General features: G+C 34.9%; 1 protein-coding gene across 1 annotated transcript; it reads left to right on the top strand.

The window, feature by feature from the left end:
* The first annotated feature begins 9,620 nt into the window (after window positions 1–9,620).
* Window positions 9,621–23,031, top strand: LOC110105363 (potassium transporter 1). Its single transcript, XM_028695702.1, has 9 exons — window positions 9,621–9,779; window positions 14,714–14,957; window positions 15,137–15,382; window positions 20,670–20,720; window positions 20,835–21,095; window positions 21,281–21,333; window positions 21,419–21,533; window positions 21,634–21,888; window positions 22,130–23,031. The coding sequence occupies exons 1-9, from the start codon at window positions 9,621–9,623 to the stop codon at window positions 23,029–23,031; spliced, it is 2,286 nt and encodes a 761-aa protein (XP_028551535.1).
* Window positions 23,032–27,815: the final 4,784 nt, after the last annotated feature.

Raw genomic sequence — 27,815 nt, forward strand, 5'->3', positions numbered from 1 at the left:
AATCGGGTACCCCACCACCCAAAAAGGACAGCCAATCAAAAATCAACCTCTCCAAATTACTAGATGATGAGGATCCATCATTAGATGCATGATTATGTACATACCACCAACACCCTGTAAGAACTCCTCAAAAAAAGAATTCATTTTCCTTGTATAAAAATTTGCAGCTTACTTCAGTATTCAGCTACTTGTAACTACAGGAACTATGTCAAATTGACTGCGTCTAAAATCTTCATCATGTTCATTTCGACGCTAACTCATCATTAGCTTCTGTAACCCCAGAAAACATTCAGTTAAAGAACTTGTTGCTTTGGAAATTCCATAACACAAGTTGTTGGTGGACTCGCTACGTTGTGTAGAAAGGATGCTTAGGTTAAACAGTTTTTATTAAATGTTGTTAACCACTTATTCCTGATTTTATACAGATCTTTCAACCATTCATTGCTTTGGAGGTCTCCTTCACTGATCATTTTAGCCCATGATTTCTCAAACTCTTCCTCAGAAAGACACTTAATTAAACACTTATGAAAAATCCCTCTAACTTTGTTATTGCTATTGTAGCACCATATCTTGGATGGTGCCTTCTTGCTTATGTGCCATTGGCACAACCTATGTCGTGTTTGGAATAATACAATTTCAATCGCCCTAGCCATAGCTTGGTCATGATTAGTAAATTTCGTTATGGGATGTTTATCACCCATTATTCATAAAAATGTTGTAAATAACTAGGTAAATGATTCAATAGCCTCATCTGATAAAAAAATAACCCCAAACAGAATATTCTGCCAATGATTATTTACTCAAACACTTTAGCCTATAGCTAGTATAAAAAATAATCACATCATCAAAACATTCATAATCTATCTTCCCTAAACCATCTATAAAAAAATAATAATTTAACAATCTATCTATTTCATCAGTTTGTACATCCCATGCAAACATTTTATCATGAACTAATCGTTCTTTAAATAGTTTAATAAGGGCATTCGTATCCCTATTCTCAATCTTTGATCGTCTCTCTTTCTGAATAAAGTTATATGCATCTCTCTTAGAGAATCCTATATTTCCTTCACCACCTGCTTCATCGCGTATATACATAAATGCATCAACTGTTTGTATCACAGATTCTGCAATGGATTTAAGAACTGAGGCCTTATCATCACTGATGTTCTTACATGATCTAAGCAAATGTTGATCTTCGAGCTTAGCTAATTCGTGATTGTGGCTCTCAATATGTTTTTGAACCTTCTAAACACCATCTTGACTTACTAAAAATCTAACTATAGCTGCCCTTCTTAAATCCAGATTTTGAACATATAAAGTCCTTTTATTTAATTTTCCTCGAATTTTAATAAAAACCATGATGGTCCTTTTGAACACTGAATCCAATGTTATGAGCATAATTGCAATACATGTTATATGCTTCCTTCTCACTTGAATAAACACCCTGCGCAAATATGAAAATGATTTTAACGTTAGCTATAAACAATCTCAATGTATTTCCTTTTTCTTGATACTCGGTATTTCTCTCCGCATTTATTTTTCTTCTCGGTACCGCTCGGTATTCTTCTCGGCACCGCTTGGTATTCTTCTCGGTACCACTCAGTATTCTTCTCGGTATTGCTCGGTACTTCACTCTCGATATACGGTATTCTGCTCGGTACCGCTCGGTACCTTTCTATACCGCTCGATACCGTGGAACGAAAATTAACGAGAGGTGAAAAATAAATGGAATACTCTCGACTTACTTTAATACTAATGTAAACATTAACTCTACATTAATAAGATCTCTTGCTAAAATCTATCTGGGTTCAAACTAGGGCTGCAAGCGAACCAAATGTTTGATGAGCTACTCATTGTTCGGTTCGATTAAAGCTCGTTTGTGATCGTTTGATTAACTAAACAAACAAACTTCAATAAAAATACTCGATTCTTAAATAAACAAACTTGAACACTAATGCGTTCGGCTCATTTATGTTCAGGAACAACATCATTTGAAGTTCGTGAACAAGCTCGATATTAAGCTTGATAAGAAGCTCGATAAAAGCTCGATTCATGTTCGATTTTGAACTCATGATTAAGCTCGATAAGATAATTAATATTTAATTATAAAATTAATAAATATAAATAATATAAATATTTTATATTTATTATAATATAATGATATAATTATTATTAAACTTCAAAAAAGAGTGCTTAGCTTTGTCGATGTACCTCCACCTCACAAGGGAACTAATATTCATGATGTATTATACAAGGGGCCATTCCTGGAGACTATTTGCATTCCCTTTGCTGGTCTTGCAATAATTTTGTGGCCACTAGTTGTTACTGGATCAGTGATTGCTGCATGTATCATATATTACTTAACTTGTTGTTTAAGTAATTGTAGCTTTATATGGATATTTATTTATAAATCATTGCCTTTATTAATGATGTTGTTAGGAAAATTCTGTGAAGATGGGATTTACTTATAAATCATTGCCTTTGTTACATAGACAATTAATTTTATTATAAATGTGTTTGTTCATAGATATGTTCACGAACGTATTTGTTTGTTAGTTTAAAAAAATTCATTAAATATGTTCGCGAACATGCTCGATGTAATCATTTGTTAGAAAGCTCGATAAACCTCGTTTGTTAAGTTAATGAACATCTAAAAATAGAGCTCGTTTATAGCTCATTCATATTTGTTTGTTTAAAGTTCGATAAGCACTAAACGAATGAATATAAGCTGAACATGAACTGATCCTGAATACTCATTAATTTAAATGAACCAAACATGAACACAAACAATAAAGCTCGAACAAACATGAACCAAACTTGAACAAGCTGATATTAAATGAACACAAACATGAATAATCACATACTTGACTCGGCTCGGTTCATTTTCAGCCCTAGCTCAAATTAATCTTACCGTAAAAATCCCAGACATTTGTTCCGTGCTCCGCTTCGGCATTTCTTCATTTACGTCTTCGGTTTGTTTATCTCCTTGAACGATTCTAAGTCATCCAAAGAGATTTTCATTTTCGATTCGTCTTCCTCGCTTTTCTTCACAGAGGTCTTCTAAGAAATTATCATGAACCCTAATGTACAAAACAGAACAAAAAGAGCAGCCTTTTTTAAATTTTCGCGGAAAAAACGAAATAAAAGAATGACTTTTTACCTTCAGCCCGGGTTGGGTTGTCTGGCCGCGTTGTAAATGGAAAGCACATGAAAGAAAATCGAGTGGTTGCGCCGGGTCGTCAGGTCTCAACATGATATCATCCTATTAGATTCCGGATGTGTAGATGTGTCCGGAAAAAAAAAACCTTTTGTGCCACCAGAGTATGATCTTTTCAACGTGTCATCATAAAATGCGTGTCAGAACCTCTTTTATGGCCACACTCTCTGCGCTCATTACTTAACTGCTTGACTGCTTCCCACCCACTCTTTACTCTTTCCCACTCTTCCGCTCTATAAATCAAAACTTAACCTTCCTCCCTCCTTCATCACTGCTTCAGCCGCTTCCCTCTTCCTCATGAGCTCTTCAAAACCACCAGCATTTGCACAGGAGGAAGGCCCAGAACCCTCCGTATGCTTCTTTTCCTTTTTTTTTTTTTCTGTTATAATCTATCGACGAGTTTCCATGGCGAACTATTCCCAATCTTTTTGCTTTATTGTGCTGATGAAAATGGCTTTTGATTGTGCCAATCGAAATCTTCCCTGAGTACTCATTAATGCCCATCGAAACATTTCCACATTTTTGTGAAATTTCTTGTATTGGATTGTGAAAAATTTTCATCTTGATGTAGTGAATGATGGTTTTCTGACAAAAAAGAAAAAGAAAAATATTGTTTGGTTACTCTCCCCCTTAATTCATTTCCTCAGAATGCTTTACTTTATAGAGCATATTGCTTCACTGGTTTTACTCTGTTAAAAACTATTGCTTTGAGCTATTTGTAGGAAATTAAGAAAGGGAGGGATTTAAATACAAATCACAGAATTCTTATCTATCATAGTTAACATCTTGATTTTTATATTTAGTTAAATAATACCATTGTAGCTAAATCATATATATGCATGAAAGTTTATATTTCACTTTAGAGATAAGTTAGTGTTGGTAATATATTTGATGTGATTTAAATATAAGGTTGTTATATAAGTAAATATAAAAAATTAGGCATTTGATATGTAAATACATAAAAATTTGCTGTTATGTATGGTAATGAGATATGGTCCATTTAATTTTTTTTTTATTACAGAAACAAATATCTTCCTCTTTTAATACTGTTTGATGCAATGGCAAATAGTAATCTTGGTGATATTTGCAAAACCTGAGATTTAGTTGTTTCAACTTTTTTTTAAATTAAAGAAAGAAGATGGTTTGACGTTGATTTCCACTGTCTTGAACCAGAATCCGAAGAATTCTTCTTACAAGGATGTACTCATACTTGCTTACCAAAGTCTGGGTGTGGTGTATGGTGATCTTAGCACTTCACCTTTGTATGTTTATAAGACTACTTTCTCAGGGAAATTGAGCCTGCACGAGAGTGATGAGGAAGTTTTTGGGGTTTTTTCTTTCATATTTTGGACTCTCACTCTCATTCCACTGTTCAAATACATTTACTTTGTCTTATCAGCTGATGATAATGGTGAAGGTAATCTGAGTTATGTATTATACACATTACATCTACATAGATTCACAATAACAACTTATGTTTTTACTTAGAAAAATCTAAAAACTTGGCAAAATAATTTTATGTAAATCTCGACTTTACTTGATATTTGCTTTTTCATATGGATTGATGAGTTTGATCCTTCACTTTCTTATAATCAGGCGGTACATTTGCACTATACTCTTTGCTATGTCGGCATGCCAGATTGTCAATTTTGCCTAACCAACAAGCTATTGATGAGAATTTGTCAACTTATGATGTTGAAGGATCTACAGACACTTGGCAGAGTGTTATGCTTAATGATTTTTTCAGTAGGTACCCGAGATTAAAACATGGGCTTCTAATTGTTGTTTTGCTTGGAACTTGCATGTCGATTGGTGATGGGGTGCTCACTCCCACAATCTCAGGTGATTGGTTGTTCACATCAATGTTTTGCATGAATTTTACTTTGATTAGTCAGATTTATGTTAAACTAATCTATATCTTCTCTATCACTATAATTTTTTTTTTGGGAACTAAAAATAAAAGCATTTCTCTTAATTCTCGACCTTGCATATTTGGCCTTGATTTCCTAATGTGCACTTAGGGTTTATTTGGAACGATTACAATATTTTATAAAGGTAATTATGATGTCGTCATAGGGAAAATAGTTTTTTTGAAAGCTACTATGAATGCTAAATATGTTCTTAAAAAAAAATTGTTGCCCTCTGGTTGCAGAAAGCAGCTTCCTGCCATAGAAATTTCTAGAAAGTAGCAAGAAAGTAACAAGTCATAGCCAAACAAAAACTATGGTTGTACTCTAAAAAGCAAAGTAGTAAGAAAGATGACCCTAACAAACCCTTATAAACATTTAGGTGTGAATCATTGAGACTGTTCTATAAGAAAATATGGATGATATCTTGTGATGTTTTTGTTGGTCTAGTGAACTCATCTTCTCCTATTTGGAACCAAAGTCTAGGACTTGTATACTAATTTGCATAAGTTTATTACATTCACTATTGTCACCCCGACTTTATTGGTAGTAAGAATAATGAATAATGAGAAAGAAAGTTGGTGCTTATGTTTAGGGGTGTCAATATTTGACACGACCTAAAAATTTGACCCGAACCCGACCCAAACATTCTAGGTTAGGGTCAATCTATTTCGCAAATGGGTCAAGTTCGGGTTCAACTAATTGACCCGTTTGAAAATTTATTTTGAAAAAAGTGGATGTGGACTCTAAATCTCCCACGAGCGCAAGTCCTCATAGTTAATTACATCGTAATAAACTGGAGTCTCCTATGAATACTCTCTATTAAAATAATGATGAATTTTGTTTGAAATTTTTTTAGGAATAATACCAAAGGAGGTGGAATCGGAACTTGAACTGGGAATGAATCAAATTGTGGACATTTATTTTCGGAATAGACAGAGGAGAGGTAGGAGACACTTTGAGATTCTAAAAGAATTCAAAAGTATCCCAACTTAAGCTAAGTGTTGGGCTTTAAATTTTAGATTGAGAGAAAATTTTTTTATTCGAGTTGATCGTATTATTAGAAATTTGGGATTATATTCCCGGAGGTTGGGGTCTTATGATTCAAAATCTACCTCAGATCCTAAATCTAAATTGAGCACCGGACAACGGTGACCCGAACCTTATTAATGCAATGCAAAATTTGGACTTACCCCTACCTGAGTTGGAGAGCCAACTAACCAACTAGTCGATTTAAAATTCATGAGTTCGATCCTTATGAAAGAGTGGTGGGGATGTTGTTAATTAAAATTTTTAAGAATTGGGACTGATGTCTAGAGCTTGTCCTAATTGGTCTCTTGACTTATGTAGGGTGAAATAGACTCTTTTAAATTTATTTTTAATGCAATGCATGCTAATCGAGTAATGATATGATTTATGCTGACTCCTGGCGGTCCCGGATTTACTTCTTAGATAATTCGAGTTTCTATGTGAGCTAAAAATTTTATTTAAATTTAAGTAGAAGAGTTTTATGCGTGCCCTCAAGAGCCTCAGTGTATTCAGGCTAAAATAAAAGGCGACAAACAAACGCTAAAAAACTAAGAAAAATAGGCAATCCTATATCCAATCGAATCAAATCAAATACATCAATCAATTAAATTATTTCCTTAAAGTTCGTAGAAAAATGCCCCATTTATTACAATACAGAATTGCATAAATTAAAAGTGGCCGAACACCACTAACCACAAACCCAAATTTTAATCCTAGGACTGACACAAGTAGACTTTGAGTGAGATACTCTTCTGCCTTTAACTCTTCATCCTTCTCTTCTTTGAACTCCTTGAATTAGTCGTATCTGGATATCCAAATGGAAAAGAAAACTCTTCCCCGTAGGGGGAGGTTATTCTTTTCCCCTTTGGGTATTGAAGTAATCCAAAATTGAGCTTTATAATTGAAAAGGACTGCCTCCCTGAGGGGTATCCTTTCCTCTTTAGAATCCAATTTTGGATACTTGTGTCCCAACTCAAATACTAACTTTCACAACTCTTGACTTTTAAACAAATTACATTGATATAAGAATAAAAATTTAGACTCTCCTGCAAGATTATCCTTAGCATTTGAAAATAAAACACATCCTATGCAATTTATATTTATATGTGCAGTAAAATAAATCATACTTGGCCATGCTCTTATTTAATTGGGGGCTAAACATCAAAAGTACCTATAACATTTATAATGATTATTATTTTTAGCCCTCTTTTTATTTCCATACACGAGCGTGGCCACCTGTAGAAAACTTTGTGAACAACCAGATCGATCATAACCTAAAGGTAAACTATCGCCCATCACATCAATTCACAGAGTACAAAAATGGTAAATAAACACTCACATCAATAGTCCATCCTAACTTAGGGCACTTAGCCCCGCAGCCGTATTAGTCCATCATAAAAACTTCATCTTTATAGTATTTGTTGTGTATTAGAATATTGGTTAAATGATTTTATTAATCAAGTTAGATTTTCTTGGAATTTTAAATAGATTATTGATTTTTTTTGAAATTATTGATATTATTTAAATGTATTGATTAAGGGGTTGAAAGTTGACTTTTAAAATTAGGATGGTTTTAAAAATTTCAGATTTGTAACAAATATTAGGCCTTAATATGAGTGATTGGACTGTTAGTTTACTCAATTTGGAGTTTTCTATAAAAAATTATGATTTTCGAAGTTTAAACCTAGATTTGAGCTACGGGTGACCGGAAAATTGAATTTATTTTGAATTATTTGTGATTTTTTAAAATTAGGGTATTTTTGGATTTTTTAAAATTACCTTAATTAAGAAGATTTTTAAATTTTGATCCAAATCAATCCCAAAACTCTTGGGATTACCCCAAAGGTCAGAAATAACTTAAAGGAATCTTCCCAAGCATTTGGGTAATTTTTAGAAATTTTAAATATTTTTATTTAATTATTATAATTTATTGTTGATTTTCCTTTTAAGTTAATTTAAAGTGAAATTAGGGGTTATCTGATAGAGCTTTTATTTTTCATTAAACAAGGGTTTGATTAGGAGCAATTAGAGGTCTTGTATGAAATTTTTGGATTTGATATTAATTTTTAATGAATTAATTAAGGTTTTAGGCTAAATCTACAGGGGATTTTGGGGTTCTTAGTTGGTGGACCAAATAGGCACCAAACTCAGTAAATATTGGACCATGAGATCACTTGATCTCAAGATCCAAACCCTTTGAATTTGGGCCTAAGTGGAGCTCTCTAAGGTGGCTAACCAAGCCACCCAAGGTAACCTCTAGGCCACCCTAGAAAATTCCTAAGTGACTATCCTAGGCTTGGATGGGGGTACAATTAGTGGCTCTAAACTCCTTAGACTAAGCATAATTAATACACCAAAATCCAAAACCTAAATCTCATTGGATAGATCACAAAGACAATTTGAAATCAAGGGTTAAACCATGACCCTTGACTCCAAATTGACCAAATCATGCCCATAGATGTTTCAAACAATGGAGATAAAATTTGAGCATGTCAAATACATGCCCAAATTCAATCTCCCAAAGTCCCAAGCCATGATGACATCACATAAGCACACAAATGCATAAATACCATAAACATTCAACTGGAAATTGAGGCTAACAAATATATGATCAAGGCCTAAGACCATATGACTTTTGAAGATCTCCCTGAGATCTTTCCAATGAGCCTAAGAGCACCTAAATCGGCCAAGTGGATTGGGAGATAAGAAATTTTGAAGTTTCCCACAATTTCTTGTGAAATTAAATCCCTATTTACACAGTCAGCCACCGCTTTTACATGCGGCGCAATCTGATTGGTGAGGCAATGTTGCCTGCTGACTGTGTAAACGTGGAATTGATTACAACAATTAGATGGTTGATCGAACGACTGTTATCAAATAGCCTTCAGAACCGCAGGATATAATTCGAACTGTTTATTGGAATCAATGGCTAGGATTGTGTCTTAAACCTCCCGCACGAACCTGAAGCTGTAGATGTTTTTCGGCATGATCCAAGAGATCCCGCCAGCGAATTCCTTCGAAATTTTACAGGAAGGATCAAGATAACTTAAACCGTCAATCCAATGGCCAGATTCCTGTGGGTTGATGTTTTACTGCACACTTTACCGACACCACCTAACTATGAGCTCGGAAGAGGATTCTCACCATGTAGAAAGCCCCAATGAATGAGTTTTTCTATTAGGAAGCTTCAGGGGATGAAGGCGAGTAGTTCTCCTTCATACGTCGGGACTGGAGGATGGCCGGAGGTACGAATTTGAGCGGGACGTAGACAGGTTTCACCGGAGCTCACTCGAACTAGCAGGCGGAGGGGGCTGGGAAGTCGGGGAACAATAAAGGAAGACTTGGGGAGCTTTGGGGAAAGTTTTGGAATGCTTGGGAGCCAATCCAGACGTTTGGGTGAGGGAACCCTGTTCGAATGCCTCTCGCGAGCTTGGACGGCCATGATGGCATTGACGGACATTTAGATGGCTTCTAGGTGTTGGGGGACACTTCCTCAGAGGTCCGTGAGCTCGAAGACGGCGATCTCAGGCTTTGGAAGCCTTTGGATGAGGCCCGAGATGGAGGGGACCACCGGAGCTCCAATCCGCTTGTCCCGGTCGCCGATAGCCACTGGCTGGGTCAGGGTGATCTAGAAAGGACACTGGGGATGTGGCGAGCTCAACCATGACTTTAATTGGGAAGGAGGCAGCCCAATTCACCTAGATTGCTCGGGTTGACCCACACCTGTAAGGTTTGGGTCCATTTGGGTGCAATCTAGTCAAGCCAGATGGTGAGCTTGATGGGGAAGATGAGTTGGGTCAAGGAGTACCCAATGCAGGTGGAAATTGAGTTTGAATTGCTCTAAGGCGGGAGATGGCTCAGATCAAGGTGATTTTGACCCTTTTGGACTAGCCTAGAGGTTGACCCAAGTCAACCCAAGGGTTGGGCTGACTAGGGTAGGCGCCTTGGGCCTAGGGGAACCCAATGGAAGTGTTGATTGGGTTAGGTGAGGCTTAGGTTGGGAAATGGCTCAACCCAAGGTGGTTTTGGCCACTTTGGATTACCCTAATTCTTAACCTAAGTTGACCCAAGGGTTGGGTCAACTAGGGAAGGTGTATTGGGTTAAGGGGAACCCAATGCCACTATTGGTTTAGAGTGGAAGTTGGCTCAAGGGGGGCCTCTACTTGGGTACTAGGGTGAAGCCAAATGGCTAACCGAAGTGGGCACAAGGCTTCGGTCTTCGAGAGGGGTCTCTTGAGGACCCAATGGGTCACCCCATGGGTATGAATGGGTTTGGAGATGTCTTGATCAAAGGGTTTGTATGGGTTAAAGTGTATGGAAGGTTTGGTCTAACTTGGTTGACTTGGTTAACCAAGTTGACCTAGGTCAAGGGTTGGGTCCATTGAAATCAATGGGAGTGGTCCCAAGTTTAGGGAAGGTCATTTGGTTTGAAATGAGTGTTTAGACCCTTAAAGGTCACTTTGGTCAGCTATGATTGGCTTGGTCAACCAAGTCAAACCAAAGTGAGGGTTTGGATTCAATGTGTTCCTAAGAATATTTAGGATCCATTGAGATAGGTTTTGGAGGTTGATGAGGGAAGACAATATTGAATTTTGGGAAAAAATCAAAATTCCCGTAGATGTGCATTTTGGTCTTTTTGACCCTAGGTCAACCATGGGTCAAATTGGGTCCAGAAAAGTGTAGGTTGCTGGTAAAAATGTCCTAGTGGAGGCTATGGGCATGATCAATGAGCTTGGGGAAAGTCCCAGAGTCAATTTCCACAAGGTGGCAGACTCAGTAGCACATGTTGTAAATAACTGAAGGTTTTATAGCCATTAAAAATCAATCTGATTTCTGGTATTAGAGGCCTCCAAATGAGCTCAAATTTGAAGGGTTGGCACTAAACACATGTCATATAAATATGGAATTGATAGACCCTGAATCAGATGTCAATTGACTGGGTTTCAAGGTGATAGAAAAATTATCTAGAAAGGGTTTCAGAACCTGGGTCCTTAATCCTATGATTTTGGTTTGGATGTTTGATTTGGATTGGAATTTGAGATTGATTGTTTGAGTTTGGATCATCCAAATCAATGACAATCAAATGAATGATTGAGATTGATTGAATGTGTTTTGAAAGTTGATTGAAATTTGATTGGGAGGCAACATGAGGGGGGGAGCTTGGCTTGGGCGGCAACATGAGTGGGACCCACACAATAATGAAGGCTTGGATTAGGAGGGAAAATTCAAATTAGGGGTTATTTAGGGATTAATGAATTTTCCTTTTACTTTAAATGATCTATTTCTTGCTAGGGTTAAGTTTTCATCTTGAATTTGAATTCAAATTTGGGATCTTGGTGTTGGTTTTGGGCTCTAGTCTTTGGTTAGAAATTTGAAAAATTGAATCTTCACTTGAATCAAAGATTCATTGTATCGTGTTGTTTCTTTTTTGTCTACTATTGAATTTCAAGTGTTTTCTCCTTGATTTTCCAACTGTTTTGAAAAAACTGCTGTTTACTGCTGAATTTCATATTTTCCATTAGTTTGGGCTGTTTTCTATCAAAAGTCTCAGTGTTCATATGAGCAACAGGTGTAAATATTTTATTGAAGTTCATACTTGATTATTGAGTGTAGTCTTTTGCAACCAATCAAGCTTTATTCTTACCAGTAGAACCATCTTCTTTGTATTTTGTTATGCAAATCCATTCGATTTTGATTTTTATTTTGCTTTAGGAAGTTAGACAAACTCCCATATTTTATTCTTCTGAATTAAGAATTTTTCTTCAGTCATTGCTTTTAGCCCAATTTTGTCCTTTTGCTTCTTCAAAAAATTGAATCTCACGTGTAAACAATGCAGCATTATAAGTCTCATATATTTCTTTTATAAAGCATGCCTACTTTGGGGACAAAAAGCCAAGAAAACCATTCATTAGTAATGTTGATGTTCCTCATGAATTTCTAATACTGTTGCATTTGAATTTCTTCTTGAGAGAAATTCGGCTTCACGAGAGCAACAATTTTCAACTGAGTATGATTTCTTCTCATTTTCATGTTTGCAGCTCATTAAACACAACATCTCATGGAACAACAATGTCATTCCTCTTTAGATTGTAAAGACAATACGCTTTATATTCTTCGTTACATCTAATTATGATATATTTTTCTCCTTTTCATCGAACTTCTCTCTATATTGAAATGGAATAAAAGCATGAGCAAGACATCCTAAAACTTTTAATTATGTTCGCGAACAACATCATTTGAAGTTCGCGAACAAGCTCGACATTAAGCTTGATAAGAAGCTCGATAAAAGCTCGATTCGTGTTCGATTTTGAACTCGTGAATAAGCTCGATAAAAATAATTAATATTTGATAATATAATTAATAATTATAAATAATATAAATATTTTATATTTTTTATAATATAATGATATAATTAGTATTAAACTTAAAAAAAGAGTGCTTAGCTTTGTTGATGTACCTCCACCTCACAAGACAACTAATATTCATGATGTATTATACAAGGGGCCATTCCTGAAAGTTGTTTGCATTTCCTTTGCTGATCTTGCAATCCTTTTGTGGCCACTAGTTGTTACTGGATCAGTTATTGCTGCATGTATCATATATTACTTAACTTGTTGTTTAAGTAATTGTAGCTGTATATGGATATTTATTTATAAATCATTGCCTTTATTAATGATATTCTTAGGAAAATTCTGTGAAGATGGGATTTGCTTATAAGTCATTGTCTTTGTTATATAGACAATTACTTTAATTATAAATATGTTTGTTCATAGATATGTTCACGAACATGTTTGTTTGATAGTTTAAAAAAAATCTTTAAATATGTTCGCGAACATGCTCGATGTAATCATTTGTTAGAAATCTCGATAAACCTCATTTGTTAAGTTAATGAACATGCTCGTTCAAATTTATTTGTTTAAAGCTCGATAAATACTAAACGAACGAACATGAACCGAACATGAACACTTAATAATTTAAATGAACACAAACAATAATGCTCGAACAAACATGAACCAAACTTGAACAAGCTGATATTAAATGAACACAAACATGAATACTTATATACTCATCTCGGCTCGGTTTGTTTGCAGCCCTAGTTCAAACCTTACAGTAAAAATCCCAGACATTTGTTCCGTGCTCCACTCCGGCATTTATTCATTTACGTCTTCAGTTTGTTTCATCTCCTCGAACGATTCTAAGTCATCCAAAGAGATTTTCATTTTCGATTCGTCTTCCTCGCTTTTCTTCACAGAGGTCTTCTAAGTAATTTTCATGAACCCTAATGTACAAAACAAAATAAAAAGAGCAGCCTTTTTTAAATTTTTGTGGTAAAAACGTAATAAAAAAAAGACTTTTTACCTTCGGCCCAGGTCGGGTTGTCTGGCCGCGCTATAAATGGAGCACATGCAAAAAAAATCGAGCTGGTCCATCAGGTCGTCGGGTCACAACATGGCATCATCCTATTAGATTCCAGATGTATAGATGTGTAGGGAAAAAAAAAAATCTTTTTGAGCCATCAGGAGTATGATCTTTTCAACGTGTCCTCATAAAATGCGTGTCAGAACCTCTTTTATGGCCACACTCTCTGCGCTCATCACTTAACTGCTTGACTGCTTCCCACCCAATCTTTACTCTTTCCCACTCTTCCGCACTATAAATCAAAACTTAACCTTCCTCCCTCCATCACTGCTTCAGCCGCTTCCCTCTTCCTCATGAGCTCTTCAAAATCACCAGCATTTGCACAGGAGGAAGGCCCAGAACCCTCCGTATGCTTCTTTTCCTTTTTTTTTTCTGTTATAATCTATCGACGAGTTTCCATTGCGAACTATTCCGAATCTTTTTTCTTTATTGTGCTGATGAAAATGGCTTTTGATTGTGCCAATCGAAATCTTCCCCGAGTACTCATAAATGCCCATCGAAATATTTCCACATTTTTGTGGAATTTTTTGTATTGGATTGTGAAAAGTGTTCATCTTGATGTAGTGTATGATGGTTTCTGACCAAAAAAAAAAAAAAGAAAGAGAAAATTATTGCTTGGTTACTCTCCCCCTTAATTCATTTCCTAAGAATGCTTTACTTTATAGAACATATTGCTTCACTGGTTTTACTCTGTTAAAAACTATTGCTTTGAGCTATTAGTAGGAAATTATCACAGAATTCTTATCTATCATAGTTAACATATTGATTTTTATATTTAGTTAAATAATACCATTGTAGTTAAATCATGTATATGCATGAAAGTTTATATTTGATAAGTTAGTGTTGGTAATATATTTGGTGTGATTTAAATATAAGGTTGTTATATAAGTAAATATAAAAAATTAGGTATTTGATATGTAAATACATAAAAATTTGCTGTTATATGGTAATGAGATATGGTCCATTTAATTTTTTTTTAATTACAGAAAGAAATATCTTCCTCTTTTAATACTGTTTGATGTAATGGCAAATAGTAATCTTGATGATATTTGCAAAACCTGAGATTTAGTTGTTTCAACTTTTTTTTAAATTAAAGAAAGAAGATGGTTTGACGTTGATTTCCACTGTCTTGAACCAGAATCCGAAGAATTCTTCTTACAAGGATGTACTCATACTTGCTTACCAAAGTCTGGGTGTGGTGTATGGTGATCTTAGCACTTCACCTTTGTATGTTTATAAGACTACTTTCTCAGGGAAATTGAGCCTGCACGAGAGTGATGAGGAAGTTTTTGGGGTTTTTTCTTTCATATTTTGGACTCTCACTCTCATTCCACTGTTCAAATACATTTACTTTGTCTTATCAGCTGATGATAATGGTGAAGGTAATCTGAGTTATGTATTATACACATTACATCTACATAGATTCACAATAACAACTTATGTTTTTACTTAGAAAAATCTAAAAACTTGGCAAAATAATTTTATGTAAATCTCGACTTTACTTGATATTTGCTTTTTCATATGGATTGATGAGTTTGATCCTTCACTTTCTTATAATCAGGCGGTACATTTGCACTATACTCTTTGCTATGTCGGCATGCCAGATTGTCAATTTTGCCTAACCAACAAGCTATTGATGAGAATTTGTCAACTTATGATGTTGAAGGATCTACAGACACTTGGCAGAGTGTTATGCTTAATGATTTTTTCAGTAGGTACCCGAGATTAAAAAATGTGCTTCTAATTGTTGTTTTGCTTGGAACTTGCATGTCGATTGGCGATGGGGTGCTCACTCCCACAATCTCAGGTGATTGGTTGTTCACATCAATGTTTTGCATGAATTTTACTTTGATTAGTCAGATTTATGTTAAAATAATCTATATCTTCTCTATCACTATAATTTTTTTTCTTTGGGAAATAAAAATAAAAGCATTTCTCTTAATTCTCGACCTTGCATATTTGGCCTTGATTTCCTAATGTGTACTTAGGGTTTATTTGGAATGATTACAATATTTTATAAAGGTAATTATGATGTCGTCGTAGGAAAAATAGTTTTTTTGAAAGCTACTATGCTAAATATGTTCTTAAAAAAAAAAAATTGTTGCCCTTTGGTTGCAGAAAGCAGCTTCCTGCCATAGAAATTTCTAAAAAGTAGCGAGAAAGTAACAAGTAATTGCCAAACAAAAACTATGGTTGTACTCTAAAAAGCAAAGTAGTGAGAAAGATGACCCAAACAAACCCTTATAAAGATTTAGGTGTGAAGCATTGAGACTGTTCTATAAGAAAATATGGATGATATCTTGTGATGTTTTTGTTGGTCTAGTGAACTCATCTTCTCCTATTTGGAACCAAAGTCTAGGACTTGTATACTGATTTGCATAAGTTTAGTACATTCACTGTTGTCACCCCAACTTTATTGGTAGTAAGAATAATGAATAATGAGAAAGAAAGTTGGTACTTATGTTTAGAGGTGTCAATATTTGACACGACCTGAAAATTTGACCCGAACCCGAACCAAACATTTTGGGTTAGGGTCAATCCATTTCTCAAATGGGTCAAGTTTGGGTTCAACTAATTGACCCGTTTAAAAATTAATTTTGAAAAAAGTGGATGTGAATTCTAAATCTTCTACGAGCGCAAGCCCTTGTAGTTAATTACATCGTAGTAAACTGGAGTCTCCTACAAATACTCTCTATTACTGAATTTTTTTTGAAATATTTTTAGGAATAATACCAAAGGAGGTGGAATCAGAACTTGAGTTGGGAATGAATCAAATTGTGGACAGTTATTTTCAGAATCAACAGGGGAGAGGTAGGAGACACTTTGTGATTCTAAACAATTCAAAAGTGACCCAACCTAAGTTAAGTGTTGGGCTTTAAATTTTGGATTTAGAGAAAATATTTTTATTCAAATTGATCGTATTATTAGAAATTTAAGATTATATTTTTCGAGGTTGGGGTCTTATGATTCAAAATCTACCCCAGATCCTAAATCTAAATTGAGCACCGGATGATGGTGACTCGAACCTAATTAATACAAGTGAAAAATCTGGACTTACCCCTGCCTGAATTGGGGAGCTAGCCAACCAATTAGTCGATTTAAAATTCATGAGTCCGGTCTTTATGAAAAAGTGGTGGGGACGTTGTTAATTAAAATTTTTAAGAATTGGGATCGACGTCTAGAGCCTATCCTAATTGGTCTCTTGACTTATGTATGGTGAAAATGCTAAAGAGAACTACAATTAAAATTTAGACACTTTTAAATGTGTTTTTAATGCAATACATGTTGATCGAGTAATGATATGATTTATGGCGACTCCTGGCGATCCTGAGCTTACTTCTCAGATAGTTAAAGTTTCTATGTGAGCTAGAAATTTTATTTAAATTTAAGTAGAAGGGTTTTATGAGTACCCTCACGAGCCTCAGTGTATTCAGGCTAAAACAAAAGGCGACACACAAATGCTAAAAAACTAGAAAAAACAAGCAATCCTATATGCAATCGAATCAAATCAAATACATCAATCAATTAAATTAATTCCTTAAAGTTCGTAGGCAAATGCCCCATTTATTACAATACAGAATTGCAAAAATTAAAAGTGGCCGAACACCACTAACCACAAACCCGGATTCTAATCCTAGGACTGACACAAGTAGACTTTGAGTGAGACACTCTTCTGCCTTCAACTCTTCGTCTTTCTCTTCTTCGAGCTCCTTGAATTAGTCGTATCTAGCAACTTGGTCATGCCCTCTTTTTATTTCCAATTAATTGGGGGCTAAGCAGCAAAAGTACCTATAACATTTACAATGATTATTATTTTTAGCCCTCTTTTTATTTCCCTACACAAGCGTGGCCACCTACAGAAAGTTTTGTGAGCAACCAGATTGGTCATAACCTAAAGGTAAACTATCACCCATCACATCTATTCACAGAGTACAAAAATGATAAATAAACGCTCACATTAATAGTCCATCCTAACTTAGGACACTTAGCTTCGCAGCCCGTAGCAGTCCATCCTAAAAACTTCATCTTTGTAGTATTTGTTATGTATTAGAATGTTGGTTAAATGATTTTATTAATCAAGTTAGAATTTTTTGGAATTTTAAATAGATTATTGATTTTTTTTGAAATTATTGATATTATTTAAATGTGTAAATTAAGGGGTTAAAAGTTGACTTTTAAAGTTACGATGGTTTTAAAAATTTCAGATTTATAATAAATATTAGGCCTTAATATGAGTGATTGGACTGTTAGTTTACTCAATTTGGAGTTCCTATAAAAATTAATGATTTTTGATGTTTGAACCTAGATTTGAGTTACGGTTGACCGGAAAGTTGACTTTTTGACCGTGACTTAATTTTGGAGTTTTATATTTTTAGAAAATACTATATTTTAATTAGAGTTAAATGGCCTTTTATTTTGATTAAATTGATTTTTTTTGGAATTATTTGTGATTTTTTAAAATTATGGTATTTTTGGATTTTTTAAAATTACCTTAATTAAGAAGATTTTTAAATTTTGATTCAAATCAATCCCAAAACTCTTGGGATTACCCCCAAAGGTCAGAAATAACCTAAAAGAATCTTCCCAAGCATTTGGGTAATTTTTGGAATTTTTAAATATTTTTAATTAATTATTGTAATTTATTGTTGATTTTCCTTTAAAATTAATTTAAAGTGAAATTAGGGGTTATCTGATAGAGATTTTATTTTTCATTAATCAAGGGTTTGATTAGGACCAATTAGAGGTCTTATATGAAATTTTTGGATTTGATATTAATTTTTAATGAATTAATTAAGGTTTTAGGCTAAATCTAGAGGAGGATTTTGGGGTTCTTAGTTGGTGGACCAAATAGGCACCAAACTCAGTAAATATTGGACCATGAGATCGCTGGATCGCAAGGTCCAAACCCTCTGAATTTGGGCCTAAGTGGAGATCTCTAAGGTGGCTAACCAAGCCACCTAAGGTAACCTCTAGGTCACCCTAGAAAATTCCTATATGACTATCCTAGGCTTGGATGGGGTTGCAATTAGTGACTCTAAACTCCTTAAACTAAGCATAATTAATACACCAAAGTTCAAATCCTAAATCTCATTGGATAGATTACAAAGACAATTTGAAATCAAGGGTAAAACCATGACCCTTGACTCCAAATTGACCCAATGATGCCCTTAGACGTTTCAAACAATGGAGATAAAATTTGAACATGTCAAATACATGCCCAAATTCAATCTCCCAAAGTCCCAAGCCATAATGACATTACATAAGCACACAAATGCTTAAATACCATAAACATTGAACTGGAAATTGAGGCTAACACATATATAATCAAGGCCTAAGACCATAGGACTTTTGAAGATCTCCCTGAGATCTTTCTAATGAGTTTAAGAGCACCTAAATCGGCCAAGTGAATTGGGAGATATGAAATTTTGAAGTTTCCCTCAATTTCTTGTGAAATTATCCCTATTTACACAGTTAGCCACCGCTTTTACACGCGGCACAATCTGATTGGTGAGGCAATATTGCCTGTTGACTGTGTAAACGTGGAATTGATTATAGCCGTTAGATGGTTGATCGAACGACTGCTATCAAATAGCCTCCGGAACCGCGGGATATAATCCGAACTGTTTATTGGAATCAATGGCTAGGATTGTGTCTTAAACCTCCCGCATGGACCTGAAGCTATAGATGTTTTTCGGCATGATCCAAGAGATTCTGCAGGCGAATTCCTTCGAAATTTCACAGGAGGGATCGGGACAACTTAAACCGTCAATCCAATGGCCAGATTCCGGTGGGTTGATAGTTTGCTGCACACTTTACCGACACTACCTAACTATGAGCTCGGGAGAGGATTCTCACAATGAAGAAAGCCCCAACGAATGAGTATTTCTATCAGGAAGCTTTAGGGGATGAAGGCGAGCAGTTCTCCTTCATACGTTGGGACTAGAGGGTGGCCGGAGGTACGACTTTGAGCGGGACGTAGACAGGTTTCACCTGAGCTCGCTCGAACTAGCAGGCGGAGTGGGCTGGGAAGCTGGGGAACAATAAAGGAAGACTTGGGGAGCTTTGAGGAAAGTTTTGGAATGCTTGGGAGCCAATCTAGACGTTTGGGTGAGGGAGCCCTATTCGAATTCCTCTCATGAGCTCGGACGGCTATGATGGCATTGACGGATAGTTGGATAGCTTCCAGGTGTCGGGGGACACTTCCTCAGAGGTCCGTGAGCTCGAAACCGGCGAGCTCAGGCTTTGGAAGCCTTTGGATGAGGCCTGAGATGGAGGGGACCACTGGAGATGCATTTGAATTTCTTCTTGAGAGAAATTCGGCTTCACGAGAGCAACAATTTTTAACTGAGTAATGATTTCTTCTCATTTTCATATTTGCAGCTCATTAAACACAACATCTCATGGAACAACAATGTCATTCCTCTTTAGATTGTAAAGACAATACGCTTTATATTCTTCATTACATCTAATTATGATATATTTTTTCTCCTTTTCATCAAACTTCTCTCTATATTGAAATGGAATAAAAGCATGAGCAAGACATCCTAAAACTTTTAAAATATTACTTGCGGCTATTGCCCATGCAAAGTTTTATATGGTGTTACATCTTGAACTATTTTTGCTGGAGGTTGATTGAGAATAGAAGTAGTTGTATTCACAGTATAGCCCAAAATTAATTTGGATGATTTTTGCCTTTGATAGCATATATATTGCCATCTATATACCATTGTACTACTCTTCCATTTATAATTTCATTTTGTTGTTCCCTGTGCTTCAAAATAACTTGTCTTCTTATGCCTTATTTTTTGCAATAATTGTTCAATGATATAGAGGAATTCATCATCTCGATCAATTCCTCAAGCCATTATTTGAGTGCTACATTAGAAAGTTGGAGAAAACTTTATTTTTTTTTCTCAAAAAGAAACCAAATTACTTCTATTATTAAATGAAGATTTTAAGGGCGGTATGAGGAGGCATGTGCTCCTACTAAATTTTTAACGATTCTTTGAAGATATAGATGACTTTTGCTAATTATTTGAATATATATATATTTCATTTGATTATTTTATTTTTATTTTGCATGAATGGGCCAGTTCTTTCTGCTGTTTCTGGGCTCGGAGTGAAAATAACTCATCTTCATGAAAGTAAGTTAATTTGAATCCACCTCTATTGAAACTCTTGTCCTTTAATTTTTCACAGGCAAGTAGAATGCCCATTTTCACGGTTAATCATTCTTATTATTGATTTTGTTTTTTTAGATTATATAGTGGCACTATCATGTTTGATCCTGGTGGCACTCTTCTCACTTCAACGCTTTGGAACACATCGAGTTGGTTTCATATTTGCTCCAATTGTAATTGCTTGGCTTCTGTGCATTAGTGTTATTGGTATATATAACATATTTAAATGGAATCCAAGTATCTTCCATGCCATCTCACCAGTGTACATGTACAAATTTCTCAGCAGTACTGGGGTAGAAGGTTGGGTTTCTTTGGGGGGTGTGGTCCTATGCATTACAGGTACCCTTTTCTCTCTGCCCCATGGACTCATTTGGTTCCTTCCTCAATTTCTAGGTTCATCATAGCAAATGATGGAAGTTATGAAGCTTCATTTCATTTCAATTTTTTTTTTTAATTTATGTTGCATTCGTTTTCAAGTATGAAACTGAAGAATTTTATTTTAAAACTTTATATTGATAATTCAGGTGCAGAGACCATGTTTGCCAATTTGGGTCATTTCTCTCCAATTTCAATTAAGGTTACTGAGTTCTCTCCTATGTACTTATTTTGTTTAAAAAAAGTTAGTTTGCACATAAATACTCACACTAAACATAAAATTGCAGATTGCTTTCTCCTTTCTGGTCTATCCTTGCCTCGTTCTTGCTTACATGGGTGAAGCTGCATTTCTTTCTAAGCACCACGATGATATACAGAGAAGCTTCTATAAAGCTATACCAGGCAGGACTTTTCTACTATTTTCTATTTTTTCATTAATTACCCCTAATATTTCATTTTTCTATTACTAAGCTAGATCCTTTAATCTCAATTTTTCATGCAGAAACTGTATTTTGGCCTGTATTCATAATAGCAACATGCGCTGCAGTAGTTGGAAGTCAGGCTGTGATTTCAGCAACCTTTTCTATTATAAGCCAGTGCTGTGCATTGAATTGCTTCCCTCTAGTGAAAATTATTCATACTTCAAATCACATATATGGTCAAATATACATCCCAGAGGTCAATTGGATTCTAATGTGCCTTTGTTTGGCTGTAACAATTGGACTTAGAAATACAAATATGATTGGACATGCATATGGTATACTATCTCACTACTCAGTATCCTCTTCTTTTCATTCTAGAAAATGAGTTATAAAAGGAAAAAAATGGGTTAGGATATCCAGGATGGATCTTGAAGCTCTTGAATCTACTTTAAAATTAGTGTAATTTACATTGCACTCATTTCAAAATAGATCAGAGTGCTTTGAAATCCATCCTAATAATCTTTTTAATAAAAATTTCTTTACAAAATGTAATGTAAATACCTATTTTCTTTTCAGGGCTTGCTGTCACAATTGTGATATTTGTAACAACTTGGTTGATGTTTCTGGTGATAATAATTGTCTGGAAGCAGAAGATCATTTCAGCTATCATTTTTCTCATATTCTTTGGATCTATAGAGCTTATATACATCTCAGCTTCCTTCATCAAGATCCCTGAAGGGGGTTGGATACCTCTTACACTTTCTATAATCTTTATGTGTGTGATGTACATCTGGAACTATGGTACACTGCTTAAGCATGAATTTGATTTACAGAATAAGGTCTCAGTTCAGAAGATATTAGCTTTAGGTCCTAACCTTGGACTTGTTCGGGTGCCGGGCATTGGACTGGTTTATACTGACTTGGTGACCGGTGTTCCTGCTGTTTTTGGACATTTTGCGATGAGTCTTCCAGCCTTTCATCAAGTTCTAATCTTTGTGTGCATTAAATCAGTTCAGGTTCCCTTCATCCCTGAGTGTGAAAGATTTCTCGTCGGCTGGATTGGGCCGAAGGAACATCTAATGTTCAGATGCATTGTGAGATATGGATACAAAGATTTGCGGCAAGAAAACCATGACTTTGAGAACAGGCTTGTGTCTAAAATTATCTCATTTGTGGAGATGGAAGAAGTTCTGAAATCAGAAGAGAATGCAGGTTTAGTAAAACCTGGAGAGTTTGGTCTGGTAGAGGGTTTTGTTAGAAGTGAGCAATCTATGGAGATATTTAAGGCTAAAGAATCTGGTGTGGTATACATTACTGGACACTCTTACGCTAAGGCAAGGAGTTCATCTTCCTTGATAAAGAAATTGGCCATAGATATTGTTTATGCTTTCCTTAGCAAGAATTGCAGAGCTCCTGATCTTCAGTTAAGTGTGCCTCACTCTTTGTTGCTTAAAGTAGGCATGGTTTACTATGTATAATTCAGAAAAAAAACTTTTTTTTTTATGCATCAAATTATATAGCAAATCATGTAAAAAATGAATATGGATTTGACTTCTATCAAATTGTTCATAGATTGAAATCTGAATTTTGAATTGAAATCTGAATTTTTCCAACAGCTGTAATGTTCGGAAGGCATAGAGCAAGGTCCTTAAAATATTAAATTAGATAAAATCAACATAAAGAGACGGAAATTTAGGCCAAATAAAAGGAATTAATATGTGTCACTATGGTTTACCTGTGCAAAATTCTATCGATGCCTGTAGCATTAAAATTCTGAAAACAATGAGTACAGGTTACTGCTTACTACTTAAGTTGAAACGAACTCAAAATTTATCAAAGAAGAAAGTAGATAAAATTGATCTGTTACACGTGAGATGCGTTTTATCGTTTAATTTTTTGTCAATTTTGTAAAATTTCTTACGTTAAATTTAAGTCCTAAAATTTGTGCATTTCACATTTTACATTAAAATTTTTTTGGGATAGCTTTTTTATTACTTTCTAAAACAATTTTTTCATACAAAAAATTTTTTGTACTAAAGAGCTGTTTTAAGAAATAGAAAAAAATCTATCTCAAACAAAGCCTACAAGTTGAAAGGTTATCATTGATATGACTATTTGTCCTAGCTTTTTCAAAATTGCAGTATTTTGTAAAAAAAAATTATAAACATCACACAAAATTAATTATTTATAGGAATAACACATAATAAAAAATATTAAATTTATCAATAATTTAATGACTGGAAAATAAAAGGTTGGGGTTTACTGTGCTCTTCAAGATTTGGGTTGTTGTGTTGCTAGTGTTGGCAATATGTGCTAGTTTTGTAAATTGTGAAGTTCCCAGTTTACATAAGAAGTTACCCCTTATAATGAGGTCCTTTTGAAAAAAAAAATAGTAAAATGAAATTTGATAATTTAGAATTAATTGAGATATGCTTTTTTTACTGCTCGAATAACTTACTAAATTCATATCAATTAAAGTGTCTATGGGACAGCTTTTTTGTTGCTTTCTAGAATAATTTTTTATTATAAAAATTTTTGTACTAAAAAATTGTTTTAGAAAGAAAAAAAAAAAAAAAAAACTCAATGATTTAAAGCAATCTAGCATATACAAGTTTTTACTATATCATTTTACACACATATTGTATGCTTAGACGCATATTGTAATTTCTCTAATCTAAAGAAAGTGGTTCTAAGGAGCAATTATTACGTCAGGTCACCTGACGCGTCCAGAGACCAATAATCACGCACCACGTCACCTGAAACTCGGTATTGAGCTCTCGATATTGCTCGGTATACGTCCGGATTTCCGGTTTTTTGTCCGGACGTAATAATTACTAGGTTCTAAGAGCGTGGAAAGTAATTGTTAGGGTGGATGGCCCAAATAAGAAGAGGCTCCTTGTAGGCTTCTAGGATGGCAGGCTTTCAGGTGAATAGCAGGGGACAATAAAAACAAGAAATTAAGAATTATTACTCAGCTATATAAATGAAGGGTTAGATCAAACATATGAGATGTCGTTTAGTTTAGCAAATGAAATTTCTTTGAGATCTCTACAATTGATCATGCTCATATGTGCTTTCACTTAATATAGGCGACCAAGTTCTTAGGAAGTTGCACCTAGAACGACTCAATTATAAGGTTTAGCCTAATATGGGGCAAGTTTGGTGAAAGAGAAAAATGACTCATATGTTCTATAATTGCCAATTCTATGGATGCTTGTTTTGTTGCATGCAATTATGCATGTGATCTTAATGCAAGAACTTGAATAAGATTTTTTTTCTTCTTAAAGTTATAACTCAGGGCATCTCCAACCGAAAATCTCATTTTCGACTCCAAAATGCAGTGAAACTCAAAAATGCAGCTTTTTATCTCCAATGGAACTCCATTTTGTATGCTTCTGAGAAGGTAGTGGTCTTTGTTCTCTTTCACGCATTTCTTTGGCAAATCCGGTAGAGACAGAAAATAGCGTAGGTGAACAGTGCAATGTCAATATTGGCGTTGCACTGTTCACCAGCAACCAAATAGTGGAAGTTTTGTCGTTCAGCTAGAGCTCACGAGCGATGCCACTCATGTGTTTGGAGTTTGGTTGGAGATGCCCTTAGGAACCATCTAAATTCTATTTTCAACAAATTTATAGGCAAAAGATGCATTTCAATGAGTCAAAACAATGAGCTCAAGATCTTCCAATTTTAACATCATTAAGACACTTGAATACTCAAAAATATTATATGATTTAGGAGATTAACACATATCATCCAAATGAGTGTTATAATTTTAAGTCAATAAATATAATTTTAGTCTCTAAAAAACTATAAATATGCCTTACTTCAATGTATTTGGAGGTTGATGAGGCCACATGAAGAATTCTAGAGGGAATCAATCTCTACCTACAAGCACCTTATGTCCTTCATCAACATTAATGCTTGTTGCCTCCACCATGCCTAACACCAATTGTCAACATCAATGTGATGCATATCATTGCCAACAAATGATGATGTTACAGTCGATGCTAGTGTTGATGTCAATCATTGCCATCAAGGCTTATGTTGCCATCAACATCAATATTGATGCACAATGTTGAAACCAAAGCTAACACATGCGTCGCCAACAATAATGACATTCACCATCTATAATATTTATCATGTCTACCATCACCAATAAAATCGATGCCCATTGTCACCACCAAGATCAACGTCTTCCATCAACACTAACACTGACACCCATCATTGACACCATGGCCAACACAACATTTCTAGCATGATCCACAGTCTCTACCAAGGGTGATGACCATGATAAGTTGTTGGTCTCCCCTTAAATAAGAAGAATGAATGAGTAAATCACCATGATTTCTTGAAGATTTCTCCAAACACCAACGATTGATCCAACTTCCACCATAGAAGTTGTCGTTCATGGTTTATATCTATTATATTATATCAATGCATTTTATAATAATGAGAATGCACATCCTTTGTATTCTATGACTCTTACTAGTAAAATCATTTCAACTGGATCATGCCTTGTAGTTTTTCTTCTTCCATTGGTTTTCAAAAAAAAAAAAAAAATTCACATCTCTTATAAACTACTCTCAACTTATTTATATGTATGTAGCATTTATACAATGTAAAGACGATAAACTCATTCTCTCGTTTACCTTATATTTTTCAGCACGCAATAATAGATATTTATTACAATATTGTTTTGCAAGAAAGGTGTTTGTAAAATTTGCGATTATTAGTATTTCATCATGAATTATTATTATATTTCTATTATTTCTTTATTAAGTGCTATTACAACAAGAAAAATCATCTCCAAAAGGGAGAAAAAATAACTCAAAAATTTAGGTTGCATTGCAAAATTCTTAGATAAGATATTATATTACTATATTTGTATCATGCCTGAGCCAATCCATATGAATTATACAATGTCATTAGACCTTTTAATTCAAACCACTATTTATAGGCAATGATAATGATAGACACAAATGGAAGGGTTACAAAAGAATAGAACAATTCAATAATCATTGCTAGATCTTATTAGCGAACATATAAATGATAAAGAAGTTGAATCCTAATGTTGTGGGTGCTACATATGAGTTTTATTGATGAAATGAGTTCAAGTTGATCTTTCAAGTTCTTTTAGGAAAATACTATGGTGATTTAACTTAGTAGATTGACTATTGAATTCTAGGGGTGTAATTGATGACTTCTGAATTATTAGATGAAGTGATAATTATGAGACTTTGGGCGACTTTTTAGTTCTAAGTTTTAAGTCGTTCTAACCCATATGTCAACCAATAATCTCTAATATTTGATCGAAATTTGCATTATAACTTGATTGATATTGAAGCTAATGTCATGGATGACTTGATAACCAACGGTTAAGTTATTAGGCCTTTAAAACCCTATGGTTGAGCCATATATACTGTGTCATGTTATTTTCCATGAAGAAAGGCATTTGCAACATTCAATAGTAGAATGGGCCAACTCAAGTGAAGGGAGATAATAAGAAATAAACGTATGGTAGGGGACTTGGAAACTGGGATAAATGTTTCCAAATAATCAATACCATATTATTGTTTATAGCCTAGTGCAAGAAGTCGAGCTTTGTATCCAGCAATGGATCCATCATAATGATTTTAAGTTTGAAGATCCATTACTGCCGATGACATTTCGATCGGAACTAGGAGGCATAAGTGTTCATCTGCCATGTGACTATAAGGATTGAAATTCATTAGAAAGTGCCTTTCTCCATTCAGGATGTTTAACTGCAGAGGTGAAGTAGGTGGGAGATGCGGTGCTGGAAGGAAGGTTGGAAGAGGAAGTGGACGGATGCATTGAGTGGGAAAAAGATGAGGTATGATTGAGAAGGTGGAGCATCAGGTGCAGGGAGAGGTTGAATAGCATTTGGGGGAAGACGAGGTTGAGAGAGTTGTGGAGTGGTTGCATGAGAGGGAGTGGGGGAGGGGACGGTAGTGAATTCATCAAATATAACATATATTGACATTGAAGGTTTGACCAATAACCAGATTATAAAAATGATAGCCTTTTTGTGAAGAAGGGTATCCACGAAAAATATAGGGTGTAGATCGAGCATCAAATTTATTAGTTAAATGAGATGAAGCCAAGGGTAGCACAATAACCAAACACTCTAAGATGAGTGTAGTAAGGAGGTTTCTTGTAAAGAAGATGATATGGAGGCAGATTGAATGTAGTGGGGGATAGTAATGTGCTAATTAAATAGGTAGTAGTGGGCGCAGCTTCAACC

Source organism: Dendrobium catenatum, unplaced genomic scaffold (assembly GCF_001605985.2).
Source record: "Dendrobium catenatum unplaced genomic scaffold, ASM160598v2 fragScaff_scaffold_665, whole genome shotgun sequence".
Lineage (NCBI taxonomy): Eukaryota > Viridiplantae > Streptophyta > Magnoliopsida > Asparagales > Orchidaceae > Dendrobium > Dendrobium catenatum.

Excerpts from the sequence above, each read along its gene's own strand:
- LOC110105363 (XM_028695702.1), top strand. The coding sequence starts at position 9,621 with ATGGCTTCTAGGTGTTGGGGGACACTTCCTCAGAGGTCCGTGAGCTCG. Across the intron at positions 15,383-20,669 it reads GCTCACTCCCACAATCTCAG|TTCTTTCTGCTGTTTCTGGG; the intron begins GTGATTGGTTGT and ends TGAATGGGCCAG. Across the intron at positions 21,889-22,129 it reads TATGATTGGACATGCATATG|GGCTTGCTGTCACAATTGTG; the intron begins GTATACTATCTC and ends TTTTCTTTTCAG.